At 38.9% G+C, this 19,395-nt stretch overlaps 1 protein-coding gene across 1 annotated transcript; it reads right to left on the reverse strand.

Annotated features, from left to right (window-relative positions):
• Positions 1-771: 771 nt before the first annotated feature.
• LOC138040254 (uncharacterized) lies at positions 772-17,876 on the reverse strand. The gene is made up of 4 exons (XM_068886015.1): positions 17,509-17,876; positions 6,803-6,835; positions 6,666-6,695; positions 772-1,138 (listed from the first exon to the last, which is right to left on the reverse strand). Exons 1-4 carry the CDS (start codon positions 17,603-17,605, stop codon positions 948-950), a joined length of 351 nt encoding a protein of 116 aa, XP_068742116.1. The 5' UTR covers positions 17,606-17,876; the 3' UTR covers positions 772-947.
• Between the last annotated feature and the right edge of the window lie 1,519 nt (positions 17,877-19,395).

A 19,395-nucleotide genomic window follows, 5' to 3' on the forward strand; every position in this document is an offset into this window, starting at 1 on the left:
ACACCGGGGATAGCCGTGCATACGGAACCCGCGCCCTCAGTGCGCGCGGCAGTGAAGACTGTGCTATCCTGTCAATCCTTTTGCCCTTCACTGGAAACGGTGTATTTCTGTGGGCTGTGCGTTCTTGTCGCGTGTCACGTGTACAATGTTGCAAATTTGATCCAATTTATAAATATTGACACATCATATGCACAGTACAGGATGCTACACTGAGGAATCACCTTAAGTTAACTGCGGAGAGCCAGCTGTAAGCTATGCCGGGCCGTGGTTGCTGCTAGCTAGGGACCGACAAAACCTAGAGCGTGCTCATAAATAAGTTTATCCAAAAACCAGAAAGTTGTGCCCTGTAAACAAACTAAAAAGGAAGGTAACGCTCACGGTCGTTGTTAATGTGAGCTCACCTTCCTTTTGAATTTGTTCAACGGAAAGAACTTGTGAATTGATTCTCCAAAATCCGGCTATACACAGAAAATTAAAACTATTCGTTAATTTCCAGACCTTTTGCGTGCTCAGTAGCCGAAAGCGGTTACCAAGCGCATTAAAAGTTTTCGCGGGTGATCGAAGAACCCCTGGCAAATTTTGCATTTAAATATCTTTGATCCTTCCACTAAGGTAAACCTGGCAAAGGTTTTCCTCCCTTCTTGTAAAAACCCATTTAGAGAGGTTTGCATGGCCGTATGGTCCAGTTTCCAGAACCGTGTGAACAACCATCGGTTCCAAGTTCATAGCTTGTAAAACACGTCACAACACTCAAAGAATCAAACAACTCAATACAAACGCAGTTCTCGTTCTAAAACCTCAGGTCTACGTACATTAATTCTACAGAGCGTGATTTTTTCAAACTCCTAGTTATACAATGTGAACCTTTTTTTTTAAGATATAGCAAATGACAATTTAAGGAAAAGTACAATCATTGAATTTCTTTCAATCATTTCCACTCGGTTTCATTATTTTAAATACTCAGAGCAAGTAGCACAACATTTCTGTTGGAACGTCTCATAATTATTGGTATATTTGCGAAAGTAGCTCTTTCTTGATAAACCACAATACGACTTGAATTCCCGACAAAATATACTTGACACTGTATCTTTACATTCAAAATCTTCCCTTCGCTCATTTCTTTGGCCAGACGACGCCACTGTAAAATTAAAAACATTTATAGTTAATGTCAGTTAAAGATCATCATCATGTACAATGCCTTATGTTTCTTACAATCGTTGTTCGATGATATTTAAAAACTCTGCCGGACCAGGGTGGGAATTGAACCCACGACCGTCGCAGGGTTAGATCACCGCTGCTCTACCGACTGAACTACTACTGATTTCATACGGGAGCAGGCCCTGGGAACTGAAGATGTTAAAATCACGGCAATGAACATGTACAAGTACATGGAAGGGTTACGTTTTTTTTAAAAACGTTATCCATGTAGCACTTTATATTTCAACAGACTTAACTGATTAGAGATACAAAACTAGATACAAAATTAGAGGTACAAAACTAGCACTTCACATTGCACTGTAATCATTTAAGTCTGTCGAAATATAAAGTGCTACAAGGCCAACGCTTGTAAAAAGAGGTAACACGCGTAACCCTTCCTTGTACTTGTACATGTTAATTGCCGTGACTTTAACATTTTCAGTTCCCACGGCCTGCTCCCATCTTACCTTGTGGCTCAGTCGGTAGAGAAGCGGTGATCTAACCCGAAGGTCGTAGGTTCAATTCCCACCCTGGTCAGAGTTTTCCTCTATCCTTGTGTCGGCCCATTTCCATAAGTAGGGCTAACGCTCACGTGGTTCATATGGGGTACAAAACTAGCACTTCACATTACACTCTAATCAGTTAAGTCAGTTGAAATATAAAGTGCCACACGGCCAACGTTTGTAAAAACACATAACCCTTCCATTATTTTGTAGCCAAGTATGAGTGTGGTTACAAATAAAACTGACTATTCCAAAAATTAAATTGAAAAGAACAGTACAGAAGTTTGCAACGAAAATTGAAAATTTTAAAAGACCACAAATTTTTAGAAATTAACATCGTTTTTATGAAGAGAACGGCAAAGAAATGGTCAAAGATGTAGGCCTCATGCGCATGTCTAGAGCTTTAAGGGCAAACGTCACTCTGAAAATTCCATTTTGCAAACTGGGAGACTAGTTTGATTTTCGATCGTTTATTGCATGTCAACTTCTAATATATCGAGCAACATCTCAAGAGAGAGATACAAGTGAAAAAAGAGTATTTTATGAAGTAAGTATAGAGCCCGGGGGGGGGGGGGGTACTGCCATATATGGACTATATAGGTATGTGCCGCTGTGAAGGGCATGGTTTTCAAGCAGTTTATTCTAGGATAGAGTATATAAATCATAGCCTTTCGGTCTAGAATAGGGTATCATTTTTCACGAAAGTGACCAGTCGGTTGAAGATTTCATCAAGACTGAGGAAACCAGAAATTCCCACTCAATAATATAAAAAAATCAAATCGGCAAAGTTTAAGTTTACCTAACTCAGCCTCAGCAGTGTCAATAAATGGCTATCATGAAACACCTCTGGATATTATTGACTGTCAAGAATCGAAATTTAGACGGAAATCGGTGGGAGTTTACTATAGATTCAGCTGAACTAGCTCTGGTGTAGGCTAAGGGTTCCAGGGTCCAGCAGCGGCACATCCCCACCCAGAAATTTACGTACATGTCCGTGATGAAATAGAAATCGTTTAGTCACGACAGACGATGTTATCGTCCTTGCGTTTTCGTTGGCTAGTAGTTTGTTGAGCTTTGGCGAAGGCGGCCTGCGCACCAACGGCCGGCGGGAGTCAGATTCGTAAACATGGCGGCCGACTGGTGAATGGTTTTCAAAGTTTTTGTTCTTTTATTGTTTAGTTTCCTCCATAAAATACTTCTGAAAATTTTAAAAGGTATTAAAATTATTCAAGCCTGGTATGGAAGGTAAAGATTTCTTTTATGTAAAAAATATTTTGCTATTTGTTTGGGGCTTTTGTTCAGTGGTTTGATAGCCTCACAATAAACACTTACCTGTTTAAATTTATGATCTCTATAGCAACAACTAACTTCATGGTTGCCTCGTTTGTAAGAATTTTATTACTCACTCGTTGTGAAGGATCGTTAAACTTACTCGTTCGTTTCGCTCACTCATTCGTTTAAGCGATCCTTCACAACTCGTGAATAAAAATCGTACGTACTTACCACCCACGAAACGCTTATGAAAATTATCTTCTTCTTTCGTATGGGAGGAGGACCAACTCTGTAACTGGTGCAATACTAAGAGGTGTCTGCGATTGCAAGAAATGATGCATAGCGCTAACCCTCAGGGCGAAGTGAGAAGTGCCCTCGTTGCTTTTCTATCATGTCATCAATTTTCTCTTTTGTAAAAAGGTTTTCTTATCTATTTGTAAATGGCTTTTTATTGTCGTCTCAGATGACGTAAGTATAATTTGGAAATTATTAGTCAGTGTTAATTAGCTGAATAAAATAAATGTATATTTTATTCACCCAGGCCAAAAAAGGTCACAGTTGATGACTTCGAATCCCATTGATCGACAGGTGTCTTATATTAACCGAACGTCGAGTGCTGGGAAGATCACCTTTCTCTTAATTTCACTTAATCTAGTCGAGTTCAAGTTCAAGTTTATTCTCATTAATAACAATATTTATGACAACCTGCAAGACTGGTCCGCAAAATATTGAAAGTGCTAGTCGGGGCCTCTATAATGCGACTGCACTCCATCCTTTAAGTGTCTTAGCGTTAATGAACTCTTGAAGTGCCAACTAGGTTTAGCTACATAATTCCGGAATTTTTTTGGGAATTTTAGACATTAAAAATAATTTTAGAAACGCTCGGGAATTTTAGAAAAAAAATGACAATTTCGAGAACTTTAGAGCAATTTGAACTTTCACCTGACATGTTGAAAACTTTTCAGAGGAAAAAACGTTAATTTTTTGTATTCCAACCTATCAGGAGAGGGGTCAGTCCATTTATATCCACTCCTTATCAGCGGTTATTTACCGTAGTTTCGGAATTTTGATCTTTGCTTGATAGCAAATATGGCAGACTTTGTACAATAAGAAACGAAATTTATAAGAATTTTCGGGAATTTTAGAGAGTTTTTGGAGAATTTTAGACATTTCTAAAAGAATTTTAGACCTTTTGTTTGGGAAATTCCGGAAAGAATTTTAGACAATTTTTCGGGAATTATGTAGCTGTTACCGTTAAATTTAAATTTAGGTTAATTTTAATTTAACCTAGGTCATTTTATTTTAAACTAGGTTGAAATTGATACTAGGAAACATCAACAAAAACCCATCAATTATTAGCAAGTACGTGTAATATATTTGTTAGTAAATTGGTCCTGGAGGAAAGGGGATGAACGTAGTGCAGCTTAGATTCTCATGAGTATTTTATAAACCCCAATGGTTGTTAAGTCTAGGCACTGGTTTTAAATGGTTAGCATTAAGTTTGGGGTTAGGCATACAGTGCATGATAACCGATTCTACTTTTCTTTCTCAGAGTTTTTTAGGACATTGTTCATTGATGAATCTCCTTAGGATGGCAGAGGGCAACAACATTGATTTATCGTCCAAGGAATAAAAGAACTGAAACATACATGATGTCTTGTTGATTTTTAATTTGCTTAGTTACTTCCTCTATCTTTTGCTTACTTTGATTCGTAATAATCAAAGTCAAGTAAAAACAAAACTTTGAAAAGTCAGGGAAAAGGGTTTTATAATCTATTGATCAGAAACCATTTTGTAGGCTCTTGTATGGGTTATTTCTTTTGAATTATCAAATAAAATATTTGTTTATTTTTTTAATTTTGCTGAGTCTGCTTTTAGTGATAAATCCAAATTTTGTCACTTTATTTAGGCACAGTCCCCTTCAAGTTCTCCAATTTGAGCAAGTAGCACATTTGGATGAAGGGGCGTTTCCTTTTCCATTTCATTAATTTTCAGCGCCACATAATCCTGAAGTTCGAACTTCTTCTTTTTCTTCTTCCCTTTCTGGTGCATGATAACTGCAAAAGGCAGACTGCTGGCTGCCTGCAAATGGCTAAACAACCATTACAAATAGTGCTGATAAACAGTATTTAAGTCTCAGGACCCACTTGTGAGCGGTTAACTTTCAATAACTGACGGTGATTCAGGATTAGTCTGCAGTCCGCAGTCTGCGCTGAGTTTGCAAGTGTCAGACACCGCTCTCCTTTAATGTCTGGCTCATCCACTTTTTCAAATTATTCACCATTTTCCTGCTATGTATTTGATGTAGCTGTGACTTGTCCACTCATTTGTGGCTTTTTAATTTCTTTTCTCTGAGAGATTCCGAAAACCACTTGTGGCAATTATTCTTTGAATGGTTATGTTTTTTTTACAAGCGGTTTCTCCAAGATGATGACACCAGTGGTTCAGAGACGAGTTATTTTCTTTGATTAAACTGCAAAGGTTATCGTTTGTTGTTCTACTTTCCTGTGCCACCATCTTTTTTTCACTGTGGGAACGCTGTGTTTGCGGCGAAAATCGGTTTGTTATCATGACTAGAAATGATGCCTTGTTCCTGGCGTATTTTGCATAGCGACGTAAATAAACTCCGTACAATATTTGACAACTAATTTTTCTAGGTCTCACTTTATGGCATTTACGCATGTGCGAAATGGTGGTTGTCGTGAACACTTGGAATTAGCATAACCTCATTGGTAGAAAAAACATCTAAGCGATTTCAGTTGCTGATTCGATGGCTTAGCGGCTAGTACTAAAGAGAAGTAATCTCGGATGTTCAACGGTGCAGGGATTCGAATCCTTGAAGCGGCATGGTATGTTGTGAAAGTTCAAGGTAAGAGGCACAGTCCGTTGGTGGTAAGCAAGGACAATAAGGGGGAAGGAGAGGGAGTGGCGGTAATTGGAAGAAGAACGGAACGTAAGGGAAAGGTGGAGATAGGTGTTTTCTTTATTATTCGCCCTAAAAATCCTGGCCCCATTTTTTTAATTACATCCCCAAAAAAAAAGGAAACCCTTTTTTTAGACAGTTCATAACAACCTAGGTTGAAAAAATTTGACCTACAATAGGTAGAAAAAAAATCAACCTAGGTTGAAATTAAATTAACCTGAATTTTAATTCATCCTGTAACATAGCTAAGCCTAATGCCAACTTTGTAGTGTAGCAAATTATGCACATGTAAAAATGTATCGTTTATATTGTAAAATACATTATTGTATAAATGTATTTAAGAAGAGAGGAAGCCGGATTCGGTTGACATTCGGAAAAGCAAGAGAAGAGAGAAATTAAATTTAAGGGCCAGTAAGAATTGGGAAAAACGCTACGCCAAGAGACCATAACAAAAAGCGAATCTGGAATCAGCGACAGAACTCCTTTGTCGACGGTGACCAAAGAACAACGAGATACGAAAGTCTAAAGTGACAGGAAACTGACGTGGTTCCTTGGAAAAGCACGTAGAAAGCGAAGCAAAGACGGAAAGTGAACAGCAGCGTATGACCATGAACGAGAAGTAAACTCTGTTAGCTTGAGTATCCGCTGTCGCTAAGCGTTTTCCTTTGGTGTAAGGCAACGAAGACTGATCCGCGTTGTTACTGTATTTGCCATTACATTTTCTGGTACAATTATGTCTAAAACATGACACAAAAACATGAACAACTCACTTTTCAATAGTTGCTCCAGGGGATCCGATTCTTAATTAAAACAGAAAGAAAAAATTATCATTAGAGAGTTCACTTCATGCTCTTAGAAGGAATGAACGAGAATTAAATACTGTTTTTTTAGGCTCTTAAATACTTACGGGTATGGTCAAATTTCTCGAGGGGGTCCAAATCTGAAAAGAGAAAGAGAGATGGTTTATTACCTTCTTGACTGATCACTTGTTCAAAATAATAACTGTAATAACTTCATCACTTCTTCCTTAACCTAAAGATTTGTGCATACAGCCATGGTTTCGAGTCACGATCAAACCTAAATTCTCAGTATAATTTCTGCCTTTTTTTACCAGTAAAGTTTCTCACCTGACTGTCATCGATGTTTATGAGAAAAACACCGCCTATTCATTTACCATCTATGAGTCATATGTAAGGAATAAGCAAAAACTCTGAAGCGCTTAATGCACTGTTACACTGTGAAATGTTTCACAGTGTAAAACATACCCTGCGACGGCCAAAATCGACTAGTTGCAACAGCCATTGCGCCGAAAGTAGAATTAAGTTCACGAAGTATTTCACAGTTTAAAGGGGCTAGGTCACGCAATTTTAGGCAATTTCAGCATTGATCAAATGGTCATAGAATTAACTGAAATAACAAAATAACGGCTCAAAACTATAGAGGAACTCAAACAAAACACAGGAAAGCTAAGGAGGGACAAGGATGGACAAAACTGGGGAGGATTGAAGTGGATTGCATTTCGGTAAATTTGAAAAACGTCGGCCCACCTTTTTTCAAATTTACATCAGTTTATATCAAAATGTCATTTAAACAGCTGGAAAATCATTCTCAATTGTTACGTGGCCGTGATTTTGCAAATGAAAGACTCTTGCTCTGCCAATTTGACGTTTAGAGCTCATAACTAACAAAATTAAACAAAATTACCTAAAACAGCGTGACCTAGCCCCTTTAACAGCGCCTTAAACAATGATTATGATGAAATTTTCGTCCTCGGATATTGCGTTTCTGGCTTTCTGATTGGTTCACTCAATCTCGCCTATCAGCTCATACACGTGCACCCTCATGTGGAAACTGATTGTGGTCGCTTGTAAAATCAAAGTAGAATAATCCAATAAAATTTGAGTTTAATTTCCAAGTGTTCATAATCGAATGAAAGTTTAATAAAATAAAAATTCCATAATTCGCGCTTGTTGGATATCAGACTGATTCTAGCCGGCCAACTTGGCGCTACCCACGTCGTTTGTTATTTAAAATCTCATAGAACAATTGTTAGTCACCGAAGTAGTGGAGGTGAATAGTCGTGGATATCCACCACTTTCACCGACACGAAAGTGTATATACCACATAAGTTGAATATTCAGCGGATTTTACCGATAAAAATTTGCTCCCCGGTAAACGAAGCTTAGCGGGAAGCCATTTTGTTTTCCTTTGTTTTCTCAGAGGTGAATTGTACTGAGTCTCGCTATTCGCCTCGAAGATAGCCAGTCGGAATGCGTGACAACCGTGACAACTCTACAGTGACCGCACCGAGGACAACTTTAAAACAACAATGAGATTGAAGTGTGCAATGTGTTTAGACCAAACTGTCCCAGATTAACAAAAAGATTACCTGTTGCCTTGCGTCTGTTGAGTAATAGATCACAGATGACGTCAGAATGTGGTAAGAACAAAAACAAGTGGCAGCCGAGTGTGTGATCCTTAACTAGATTATGTTTATTCCAAAGATCGTTTTCACTGTCACGCAATAAAAAATAAATCGAAAACCATCTAGTGGAAAAAGTCAAGAATTCGTGATGTTGTAGAAGATAAATGAAGAAGACACTTCTCCAAGTTTTAGGCGTTTGCGTTTCCCCAAACTTCAGATATTCGTCGAAATGTTTCGCAGAAATTTACAGAGCCCAGTTGGTGTACATCTGTGGTGCACCAATATGGCGGCCGGAAAATAGTGTCAACATCTGTTACTTACTTTGGCTATCTAGGCGAGTGGTCATCTGTACTGAACAAACAGCTATTTACCTCAGCACTTTTCCTAATGCTTTAAATTTCAAAAAAGGCTCAAAACCATGAGATAAATATATATTTCTCAATAAACTCGATCGTGCCCTCGTTTGTCACGCACCACTACAACTCAGAAATTCAAAATGCTCTGGTTTCCAAGCGAAGCACGCTATTGAGCTTTAAAATTGCAAATGGATACAAATTTACCCCCTCTTATGCCTGATGAGGATAAAAACTTTCGTGGCTCTTTAGTTTTGGATTTTAGAAAATGATGACGTCACGTGAAAACGATCCATATACAAGGCTAAAAAGGTTATGAAATGGTCAAAAATTAAAACGTTTGAACCAAACGTTTTCGGCTGTTTGCCATCATCAGGGTAACAGCTGATAATGGCAAACGGCCGAAAACGTTTGGTTCAAACATTTTAATTTTTAACCATTTCATAACCTTTTTAGCCTTGTATATAGAATATATTTTACTAAGCGAACATTATGGACATAGATTATGCTTGATTGGCCACATGTACAGGTAGTCGCTCGGTCCTGACTAACTAGAAGCCGGATACAGGCTACCAACAAAAGATTCCTTTCAATGTACACTGCTCCAAAGAACAGCCAAACACATACAACTGCTAATTTACATAAGTCAAGTATGCCGGGAGGAGTAGTTGGCCAACATATAAATCTAAAAGGTAAAACTGGAAGTCAAGTCTGCGTGAAAAGAACGAAATGAAAGTAATTCTGAACTTGCGACTATGAATGAATGAATAAAGCAAAGGATAGCAAGGGAAGTGTACAAACTATTGTACTTGGAAAAAGTCTCAACCTGTAATTTCGTTTGACAACCTTACAAAACAGTCAAAACTGAATGTTCTCTTTCCTTTTTACTGGGTTGCCTATGGGCAAACCCAGTCGAGGTTCCGTTTAGTTTGTTTGTTACTGGGTTGCCTATGGCAAACCAGTTGGAATCTGTGTTTAGTTTCGTGTTTTTTTTATTTTTTTCCGTGTCGGTAAAAGTCTTGCCTGTCACTCCCCTGCTAAGTAGTGGCTTTGTGCATAGAGTCTTGTCTGTGTATTTTGTTAGGTTTGAGGGGGCTGGGGGAATACGTAGATTTCCTTGGTGCACACAGATGAACGTTTAATTATTAAACCCGCAATGGCGTCGAAAGTCGTGGTAAAGGGGATGGCGTTTTAGTGGCAAAAATATACCTTTATGAGATCAAGAATGGAACGTCAATTGGAATAACGAAACAGGCGGGGAAAATAAATATCTGGAATCTTAAAAGCGACGAGGGATGGTCTTCGAGAACAATTGCGGTCGGATATGAGAAAGTGTGTGTTGTTTCTAATCTTATTTTATAAACTGTGCCGGTATGTAGAACACTGACAGTAAGTGGGAAATTGAGTATGAGTGTAAAAGGAATCGAATGTCTTGAATGTATCACAGTGTTTACCGAAGTGGCATCTCATTTGTCTGGCAATTTGCATTTAATTTGCAGTCAAGCTGTACAGTTTTCAGGTAAAAAAATAATTGAAAATGTGACAGTGAAGAATTATTGGAAAGAAAGGTTGTTGTCTATTTTGTGCTTTGGAAAAGGTTCTTTAGGAAAGAGTTCAATCTTGAACTGAAAAATATATTTATTTGCATATCGTATGGTTTGTGAGACGGATTGTTTCTTGTTTGCACGCACGGAATTGGAATAGAAAGGGTTTTTTTTGTCTCCAATAGCAAATATTTTGTTAGTTTCAATAAATTTCATGCTGGAAAAGGTTTTTGTGAGATGTTTCAACTGTTGTGATTCATTGTGCTGTGTAGTATTCGAGTTTAACTAATTTGCATAAGTGAGTTGAAATTTAATACGCATTAAATAAAGATGACAGGAATTTGTAGGCATGATCGTTCTGGCAAATGATTACAGCTGGCGATCGTTTTTAATTAAGGTCAGAAAAAGATTTCATGCGAGAGAAAATAAGCCGCGGCTTACTCTGGCCGCGGTTTACATAAGACACGAACACCCCGTATAAATGCTACAAAATCTACGTTCACGGCTTTCTCAAGCCGCGGCTTATCCTGGCCTGGGAGTTTATACTCGTATAAATAGTTCCTTTCGCGTATTATGTACGCCGCGGCCAGAGTAAGCCGCGGCGTACATAATACGCCAAAGGAACTATTTATACGAGTATAAACTCCCAGGCCAGGATAAGCCGGGGCTTGAGAAAGCTGTGAACGTAGATTTTGCATCATTTATATGGGCTGTTCGCGTTTTATCTTCTCTCGTATAAACGGCCCTTATATTTCTTTAACTTTTTTTAAAGAGAGAGATTTCGCGCAAATTTTATTTCAAGCTATTCAGTTGAAATATTATTTCTCGCCATTGGCTTCGTTTGCGTGATCATTTACTGATGTTGACATTTAGGAGGTAGTTGTTTGGTTCTAAACGAGTAGGAATAAAACGACCAGGAATGAGCGAATTTTAGTGGGTGTGCGATAGCAACACGAGACAGGAGTCGAGAGATTCTAACGATAGATAGAGATTAACTAACCCCTCCTGAAATAACCGAAGGAAGACAGGCTTTGGTGGTTTGTGTGAATTTATAGCACTAAGTGGATGGAAGTCGTCATGTTTTGATTGGGCAACTTCAGAGACGTCCTTCTGAGGAAACAAGTTGTTAAAATAGCTAATTGTGATTGGAGAATTTCGATCCTAAGTATAATAAGTATAATAATGCCTTTTATTGACAGGCAAAACCATATGATTGAGCGTGATCATACCAAATATCATTTGTTTGCGCGATCAAGTTGTGGCGAAGCGTGCAGCCCATGACAGTATGTCGTCTGTGAGCATATTGCTTTTTGTTGTATTAAGCTTCTTCCTCGGAACGCTCAAACAACTCACTTATGCACACGCCGTTTGCGGTAGACCCACACTAAAAGATGCTGTTGAGCGATTGTTTTGGCCGGGGTTGGTCGGCAAACTGAAAGAAAGTTTATATGTTGAGAACAAATGTGTACCAAATGAACAAATATGTGAAAATCATGATATGAACTGCACTGAAAACCAAATGCCAAAAGGAGAGAAGCACAGAACTGTGAAAGTTTCCTGAAGAAGAAAGTTCCTGATCTTAAAGTTAGTGCTAGCGGTATCGAGCTAGTCGCAGAGATGTACGCCTAGCCGGATGCATTTAGTTAAATTTCTTAAAAAGGTGAATTTTCTGTCTATTTGTATTATCATGGCTTTTTGTTTTCTGCTGTTACTGAATCCCTTTGTATTTGGAGCTGTAACGCTATTTCATGTGCAATTACTTGTATCGTTTGCAATTATCCTCACTAGTGGTGTTGTTAGCATTTTTACTGGGTTGCCAAACCCAGTCGGAATCTCGGTTTCATTTCGTGGGTTTTATTGTTATTTTCCGTGTCGGGAAAAGTTAGAAGGAATCGAACACCACAAGTAGATCTGTGATCTCTGTTGTGTGTCTCACAGTGTTTACTGAAGTCGCATCTATTTAAAGTTTGCCTGTTTGTCTGGCAAGTAACATTCATTTTAAGACTCAACTCAGCAAAGGTAAAACAAATTGGAAATGTGACAGTGAAAAATTATTTGAATGAAAGCTTGTTGTCTCTTTTGTGCTTTATTATTTACGGTCAAGGTTCTTTCGAAAAGGGTTTGATGTGAACTGTCAGAAATTTATTTAATTGCATATGCTTTGTGATTGTGTGTTTCGCTTGCTCGCACGCAACTGAAATAGGAAGGGTTTCTTGCCTCTTATAGCAAATATGTTGCTTGTTTCAATAAATGTTTCGCTGGAAAATATTTCTGTGAAATTTCTAGCTTTTGTAAATTTATCATGTGTAATTTTCGAGCTTAGCAAATTTGCATACATATGTTGAAATGTGATACGGGGAGAATTTTTGTGGTAACGCATAAGTCACGAAAATAAACTGGTCTGTTGGAAGCGTGCTTGAGTTTCAACAAAATGACCCCCAAAATCGGCAAAATATTGTGACGCTGATGAATAATAAAGTAGCTGCTATTACCAAAACGATGGAATTACCTGGTGATAAATAACCTTGTCTTGGAGAGTAAATTTTTGATTTTGCAGAAACAGTGGTCACTGTGACCTCTGAGAGTGATCTTTGTGTTGAATTCGCACATTTCTTGTCAAAATTTATAACAATTGAAAGAAAAAGAAAACTAACAAAAACAAAAACCCGGTATCTTGGCATCATTTGACACAGATACTTCACTGTTTCGCGAGTAAACAAGCCGCGGTAACTTGATCACTCTGCCCGCTGAATTCGATGTGCGATTTACTCGGTGCAGCCAAAAGTACAATTACAACAAAACAACTAAAATTTCCCAAAATGTTTTTCGCTGATGGTAACTTTTTATATTCGTGGTTCAAAATTAATGTTGTTTTCACGTCGTAAATTTTCTTACCGATGGCAAAATATTTTATTGTCGATCGACCGTCCTGAAACTTCCTTCTGCTCTTCTTAAAAACTGTGTATCCATATTTATTTACTTTTACATCAATATTTGTTTTGCATAAAGCAAGCTTACAAAATCTGTATCTTGCTTGGTTCGCATTTGATAGCATTAAAATAGAATTTTCGGTCCTATGCTTCTGTTACTGAGTGGTATATTTCTTAGGTCGCCCATCCAGATACTAACCCACCACACAGGGATTAACTTCAACTTTAAACTTTTGTTTACAAAACTGTCAGGTGCTGTCAGTACACGCTTACACTTGTGGTGGAAAGAAGTTGCATGATCAACATGTCAGCCCAGAAGCCAATGTTTCTCGATTCCCTTTTATTCTGTCAACATGTCTCTCCCAGAAGACAATGTTTTTCGCTTCCCATTTATTTTCTTCAATCTTTCTGGGTTCAGTACTTTGCTAGTAACCACATGTCTTCTCAGGCTATTTACCCAAGACTTCTACCATGGCACTACAATGATAGACAATACCAAAACAATATCGTTCACTATTAGAGCTACATATTACGCAAGGACAACTTGAATCTCCTGGAAGACAACACACAGCTCAGTTGACATTATGGAATAAAGCGCTGTGTTACTTCACTACCACACGTAAGCAATGCGTGTCAATTTTTTTTAAAGAGGACAGGAATTTCTTCTTTCTGACAAATGATTAATTAATAGGCCGTTAGCCAGGTTTTTAACCTCAGAAAAGGAGCTGTTTCGTCGTACGAACGTGCGCGGACCTGTGAGCCAAAGGGCCTCTGCTGGTATGACTTTTGGGTGACCCCTTAAATGGTCTTGATGACCCACCAACTTGAAAAAAATTGCCTGGAACGCTGCACGCACCACAGGCAACCCAGTGTGCCCTCACGGAGGGTCTAGTTTTATTTTTTTTATTTATTATTTTTTTTCCGTGTCGGTAAAAGTCTTGCCTGTCACTCCCCTGGTAAGTGGTGTCTTTGTGTATAGAGCCTTCTGCGCGTATTTTCTTAGGATCGAGAGGGTAGTGGAACTGCGTAGATTTCTCTGGTGGACACAGTAGAATCATTAACTTAGCCTGCAATGGCGTCGAAAGTCATGCAACGCGAATGGCGTTTTAGTGGATCCTTAAACAAAATATACCCTTATGGAGCTCAATAATGGAAAGTCAGTTGGATAAACTAGGCATGAATCTCAAAAGCGACGAGTACTGGACTTCGACAACAATCTATCGCCCGTCGAGACGTAATCAAAGTGGGCTGCATTTACCTGAAGTACATGGTAATTTGACACAATTGAGTTTCTTGTCTTCACGCACGCAATGAAATAGGAAGAGGTTTTCGCCTCAAAGAGCAAATATGTTGGTTGTTTCAATAAAATTTTCGCTGGAAAAGGATTCTGTGGTATTTTCTGCCTTTGTGAATTATAATATCATGTTGTGTATTGAATTTTCGAGCTTAAGGTTGAAATGTGATATGGGAGAAGTTTTTTAGTATTGCTCTGTAAGCAGGAAGGGTTCACAGGCCTGTTGGAAGCGTGCTTGAGTTTCAACAAAATGAGCCCCAAAATCAGTGAAAACTTGTGACGCAGATGAATAAAAAAGTAGCTGCTATTGCCAAAATGATGGAATTACCTGGTGACAATAACATCGTACGCGTCTTGGAGAGTAAATTTTGACTTTGCATAAACAAGAGTTGGGCGATTGTGATCTTTGTTTTGACTTCGCTCATTTCACTGTCAAAATCACGGCGCCCGCTGAATTCCAGCCATGTCACTTTCGATTTTGCAATTTACTTGAACGTAGCAAAAATCTCCCAAAATGTTTGTCGCTGATCGTAACTTTTTATCTTCTATATTCACGGTTCAAAATTAATGTTGTTTTCATGTCGTAAATATTTTATTCTCGATCGACGTCCGGGAAACTTCCTTCTGCTCTTTCTGAAAACTGTGTATCAATAGTTGTTTGCTTTTTCATCAATATTTGTTTTGCATAAAGCAAGCTAACAAAATCTGTACCTTGCTGAGTTCGCATTTGTTAGCGGTAATAGTATTTTCGGTCAGATGTTTCTGTTTTTATGAGGGGTTTATTGTTTTGGTCTCCCATCCTAAAACTAACCCCGCGAAACAGGGCTTAACTTCAGTGAAGTTTATTATTACAAACTTTCAGATGCCCAGAGGGCACACTTGTGGTGCAAAGAAGTTGTGAGGGAACTTCACAAAGAAGCCAGAAGCCAATGTTTCTCGCTTCTCTTTTATTTGTTATTCTTCAGAGACTGGAATGCTGTATTTCAATACCACACAATTCAGTGCCTTCTGATTTTCTTCTTCACAGAAGCATCTCGTTTCTCAATGTTTTTCCAAGTTTGAGTACATCAGTGTCATATTACCAACAGCGTTGCACTGTGTCAATCAAAATTATTTTCAAGTTCAAGTTCTGTCTTTTTACAATGAAGTGTGGCCAAAATGCATTGCGGTCACAAAATACGAATTGCGACTGGAAGGGAAGAGTGCAACAAAAGATATTTTAAAAAGAGGAGCACTATTTGTTTCATTAAGGGAACAATACATGTTTTGATCAAATCTGAACATAGTTGTACCTATGATGCCTGATGAAAATGGCACTGCTCATTGTTAATGTGTTGATATCTTTAAATCGGAGCAATGCTTTTTCTGTCTTTTACTTGAATTAAATACTCAATTATTTGAGGTTGCGCTGCCATAAGCATTTCGTTTGATTTGTTTGCCTCAGTGGGCGACTGATTTGATTCATTAGCTGGACAACAAGTTCCATCAGGTAGATAAGTTAATGACTCAGCATCTGGTAAAGTTTTTTTACTCAAAAGCTATACTTGTTGTCAACCGTGACATAGGGCACAACGACCTTTCTACGGAAGCTGGTAAGGGGTACACGTTGTCGCTTCCACTTTGTCGCTTCCATGTCTCGTTTAGCCGAGATCCCGGCACGTCTGAGAAACACACCAAAAATCAAGTTTGCGATTACATGGAAAAATCTCGGCCCGTTTAGCCGAAATCCCGACATTTCGACGCCGGGATCCTGGGTCTTCGTTTTCGATACTACCAGTACGATACACTATTTGTAGCTGTTCCTTTAATTTTAACATCACCTTCTTGAAAACACAAGCGGCAAAAACAAGGTGTTAAACCACCGAACAGAAAATTGTGTTGGAATACTTAGTAATTTCTGCGGGCTTGTTAGACAACAATATTCGTTCGGATTTCAGGTACTCTGACATATATTAGAAGCACTTTTTTTTACAGCATTTGGAATATTTGCCTTACCAAACATTAAAATCTTATCGTCGCGGGAAATCTTTACGAGAACATTTCCATAGTTGGACTTGGAGGCCGTCTTCGGGAGGGGTATCTGTTTTCTAACATTGGTCAATATTATCGTTATCTTTCCAGTTTTTCTTGTCATATTGTTTTAGCTTCTCGTGCCCAAAGTTTATTTTCGCTATGAAGGACACAACATTTTCTTGGTCAATTTGTGACAGCCGATAACATGCATGACAGGTCAAGTGGGCGGTTTCAAAATTCAGGGGTTTGTTAGCCTGCGCACGTAAACGTCTTTCCGGCGCTCGTTTTCTGAGCGAAGGAGTACCTGAAAACCTTGGCAGGCTAGGGGGTTTTGTCTGCAAGCGTTTCCTTCTTGTCTCGCCCCACTTTTCGCGCGGCCGAAACATTAAAAGTCTTCATGTCCCCCCACGGAAACGCTTGGTACGCAGGCTACTTGAGTCCACGACATTTTGACCACTCTGTGACGACGAATATCGTTGTTGATAAGAGTACAGACAACGCTGAACCACTTTCGATTTGTTAAGTTGCTACTCGCTCGTGTTTGCATCAATTGAATAGTACAATACAATAAATTCAGTGAAATAATAATAATAATCATCATCATCATCATCATCATCATCATCATCATCATCATAATAAAATACTTTTTCTTGTTTCTTGCTTTCAAAGCTTTTTATTTCAAATAACGTTGTTGGAAACTCACTTTCCATTTCTCGCGATTAAAATAACATTAATTACAGGATTTGAGCACTGGACTCATGATCAGTTGGGCAGCAAGAGAGGAAAACAGCTGGAAAGAGCCAGGGGTGACGGAAGGAGAAGACAAAGCAAGTTCAAAATCGCGCTTCTTCCGAGCGACGATGTGTTATTTGACTCTTGATCAACAGCAGCTACAGATACGCTGGAAAGTTACAAAAGGTTGCCTGAACAGTTTTAATATAAAATGCACATGAAAACAGCACAAACCCCAATTTTCTCGAATTTTCCCACCCACTGACTGCTTTGCTTTTCATTTTCATAAACACTTGTATATAGATATAAACTAATTTTTTACCTCGAACTTCTTGCATAAACCGTTGGTCGTAAAGAGATCCTCCTTGAACATGGAAAACGGCATACACAGCAAGGAACAGCAACATTAACTTAGCCATCTCGAATGTGATTTCAAACAAAGTTACAAAAAAGGCCCGCTACAGAAGAACGTCAACCGGCTGATAAACTGTAAGCTGCTCTCTGGCCGTGCACGAACAATTAATAGCTTGACGTTCCGTTTTATACGCAAACGAAGAGATTCTCTTACAGAAACGCAATTGGCTCTTTCAAGTGGTGCATGTTCTGCTCATCTTTGCTTATCAAAGGAAGGACTGTTTTGCATTGCTTGGACTGGGAGTGGCGCCAAGTCGAGTTTTGCATACCAGCACCTTTGCCCTTACAAAATTGTTTTTACCAGAATAATTGCAAGCTGTCTGCTAATAATACATCTTCTATCATGAATCTAATAAAAAACTCTGGACTATGCGTTGCCAAAACCGAAAGTGTGTGTAATATTGTCCAAAAAGTGCTATTCCGAAAAAAATAAGACTCTTTGGTGTCGTATACCAAATGTACACACAGGCGTAATAGAAGACTTAAAGCAAAGAACATAAACAAAGTAATACCATCTTCTTGATTCCAATCACTTTGAAGATTTGACGTTTTTTCAGATAAGGGACATTTACTAACTTTGCGTGGCCTTTTTTTAATTTTTTTAGTTTTTTCCCCACGAGGGCTGGATTATTTGAGCGCCGCTGAACCCGATAAGACGCTTTATCATCACTCAGTTTAAAAAAAAAACATGGAAGCAATGACAGGCCATGGCATTAACTATAAGCTTACAGGTTCTTTTACTAAAAATTTTTTGCGTCGGGGATCTCCTAAACCAATCCTTCGGTATTTTTTGCCATTTTTGTCAGTCTACTCATACTAAGCATGTTACTTGCGTATGCATCGCTTTCCAAGTGACTAATTAACAGTGAGAGACTATTTTCCCGCAAAACTGCGCAACGGTGGCTCAGTTGGTTGAGCACCGGGCTGTCAAGCGGGAGGTAGCGAGTTCAATTCCGGCCGGACCAACACTCAGGGTCTTTAAATAACTGAGGCCGGAGAAAGTGCTGCCTTTGTAACTACATCTGCAAATGGTTAGACTTTCAAGTCTTCTCGGATAAGGACGATAAGCCGGAGGTCCCGTCTCACAACCCTTCAATGTTAATAATCCTGTGGAAGAGAGTAGGGCACGTAGTTCCCGGTGTTGTGGCCTGTCTTCTGTTGTGTATCATGGTTGAGAGGGTAAGAAAAAGGGGCCACAGTAATTGGCGCAAGCTCAGTGTTGTGGCGCTCTGCCAGCTTGACTGGCAAAGTTAATAAAATAAGAATGTAAAGTGCTGAATTACCAAGGCCAAAGCTCGACAAGGTATGGTCGAAACCATATGGGACTGGCAGCTGCTATGCGGCACACATACGTTCTCCGCGCATAGCATCACAGCCAGATACAAGCTGGGTTGAAGAAAAATCCCAGAGTCAGTCTGAGATCGCCTGAAAAGGCCATCCCACACACCACCCGCCAGCCGTACTCCCAGAACGGAAAAAATTAATGACCTTCTTTGTGATTCAATATTTTGTTTGAATAGTCTACTTTCAGTACAAACTTGCCGGTTACATCAATAAAGATCCACAGTTTTTGCCTAGTTCAGCTGCACCAGCTCTCTACGTTAAATCCACGTTTACATACAGATCTTAAAGGAACTCAGTACTCCTTAGCATTTGCTTTAAAGATTATGCTTTGAGGTGTTTATAAAAGCACAAAATTAAGGTCAAGGTAATAGCTTAGTACACTGATATAAAGAGATTTTAAAGCTTAACTTCTTTGGAAAGCGATGCACCGGTATCACTTAGGTCAAGGACT

This window comes from Montipora capricornis, chromosome 1 (assembly GCF_036669925.1).
Source record: "Montipora capricornis isolate CH-2021 chromosome 1, ASM3666992v2, whole genome shotgun sequence".
Taxonomy (NCBI): Eukaryota; Metazoa; Cnidaria; class Anthozoa; order Scleractinia; family Acroporidae; genus Montipora; species Montipora capricornis.

Coding starts and splice junctions, on each gene's coding strand:
- LOC138040254 (XM_068886015.1), bottom strand. CDS start 17,605: ATGGCTAAGTTAATGTTGCTGTTCCTTGCTGTGTATGCCGTTTTCCAT. Junction 6,836..17,508: donor GTTTATGCAAGAAGTTCGAG/GTAAAAAATTAG, acceptor TTCTCTTTTCAG/ATTTGGACCCCCTCGAGAAA. Junction 6,696..6,802: donor CGAGAAATTTGACCATACCC/GTAAGTATTTAA, acceptor GTTTTAATTAAG/AATCGGATCCCCTGGAGCAA.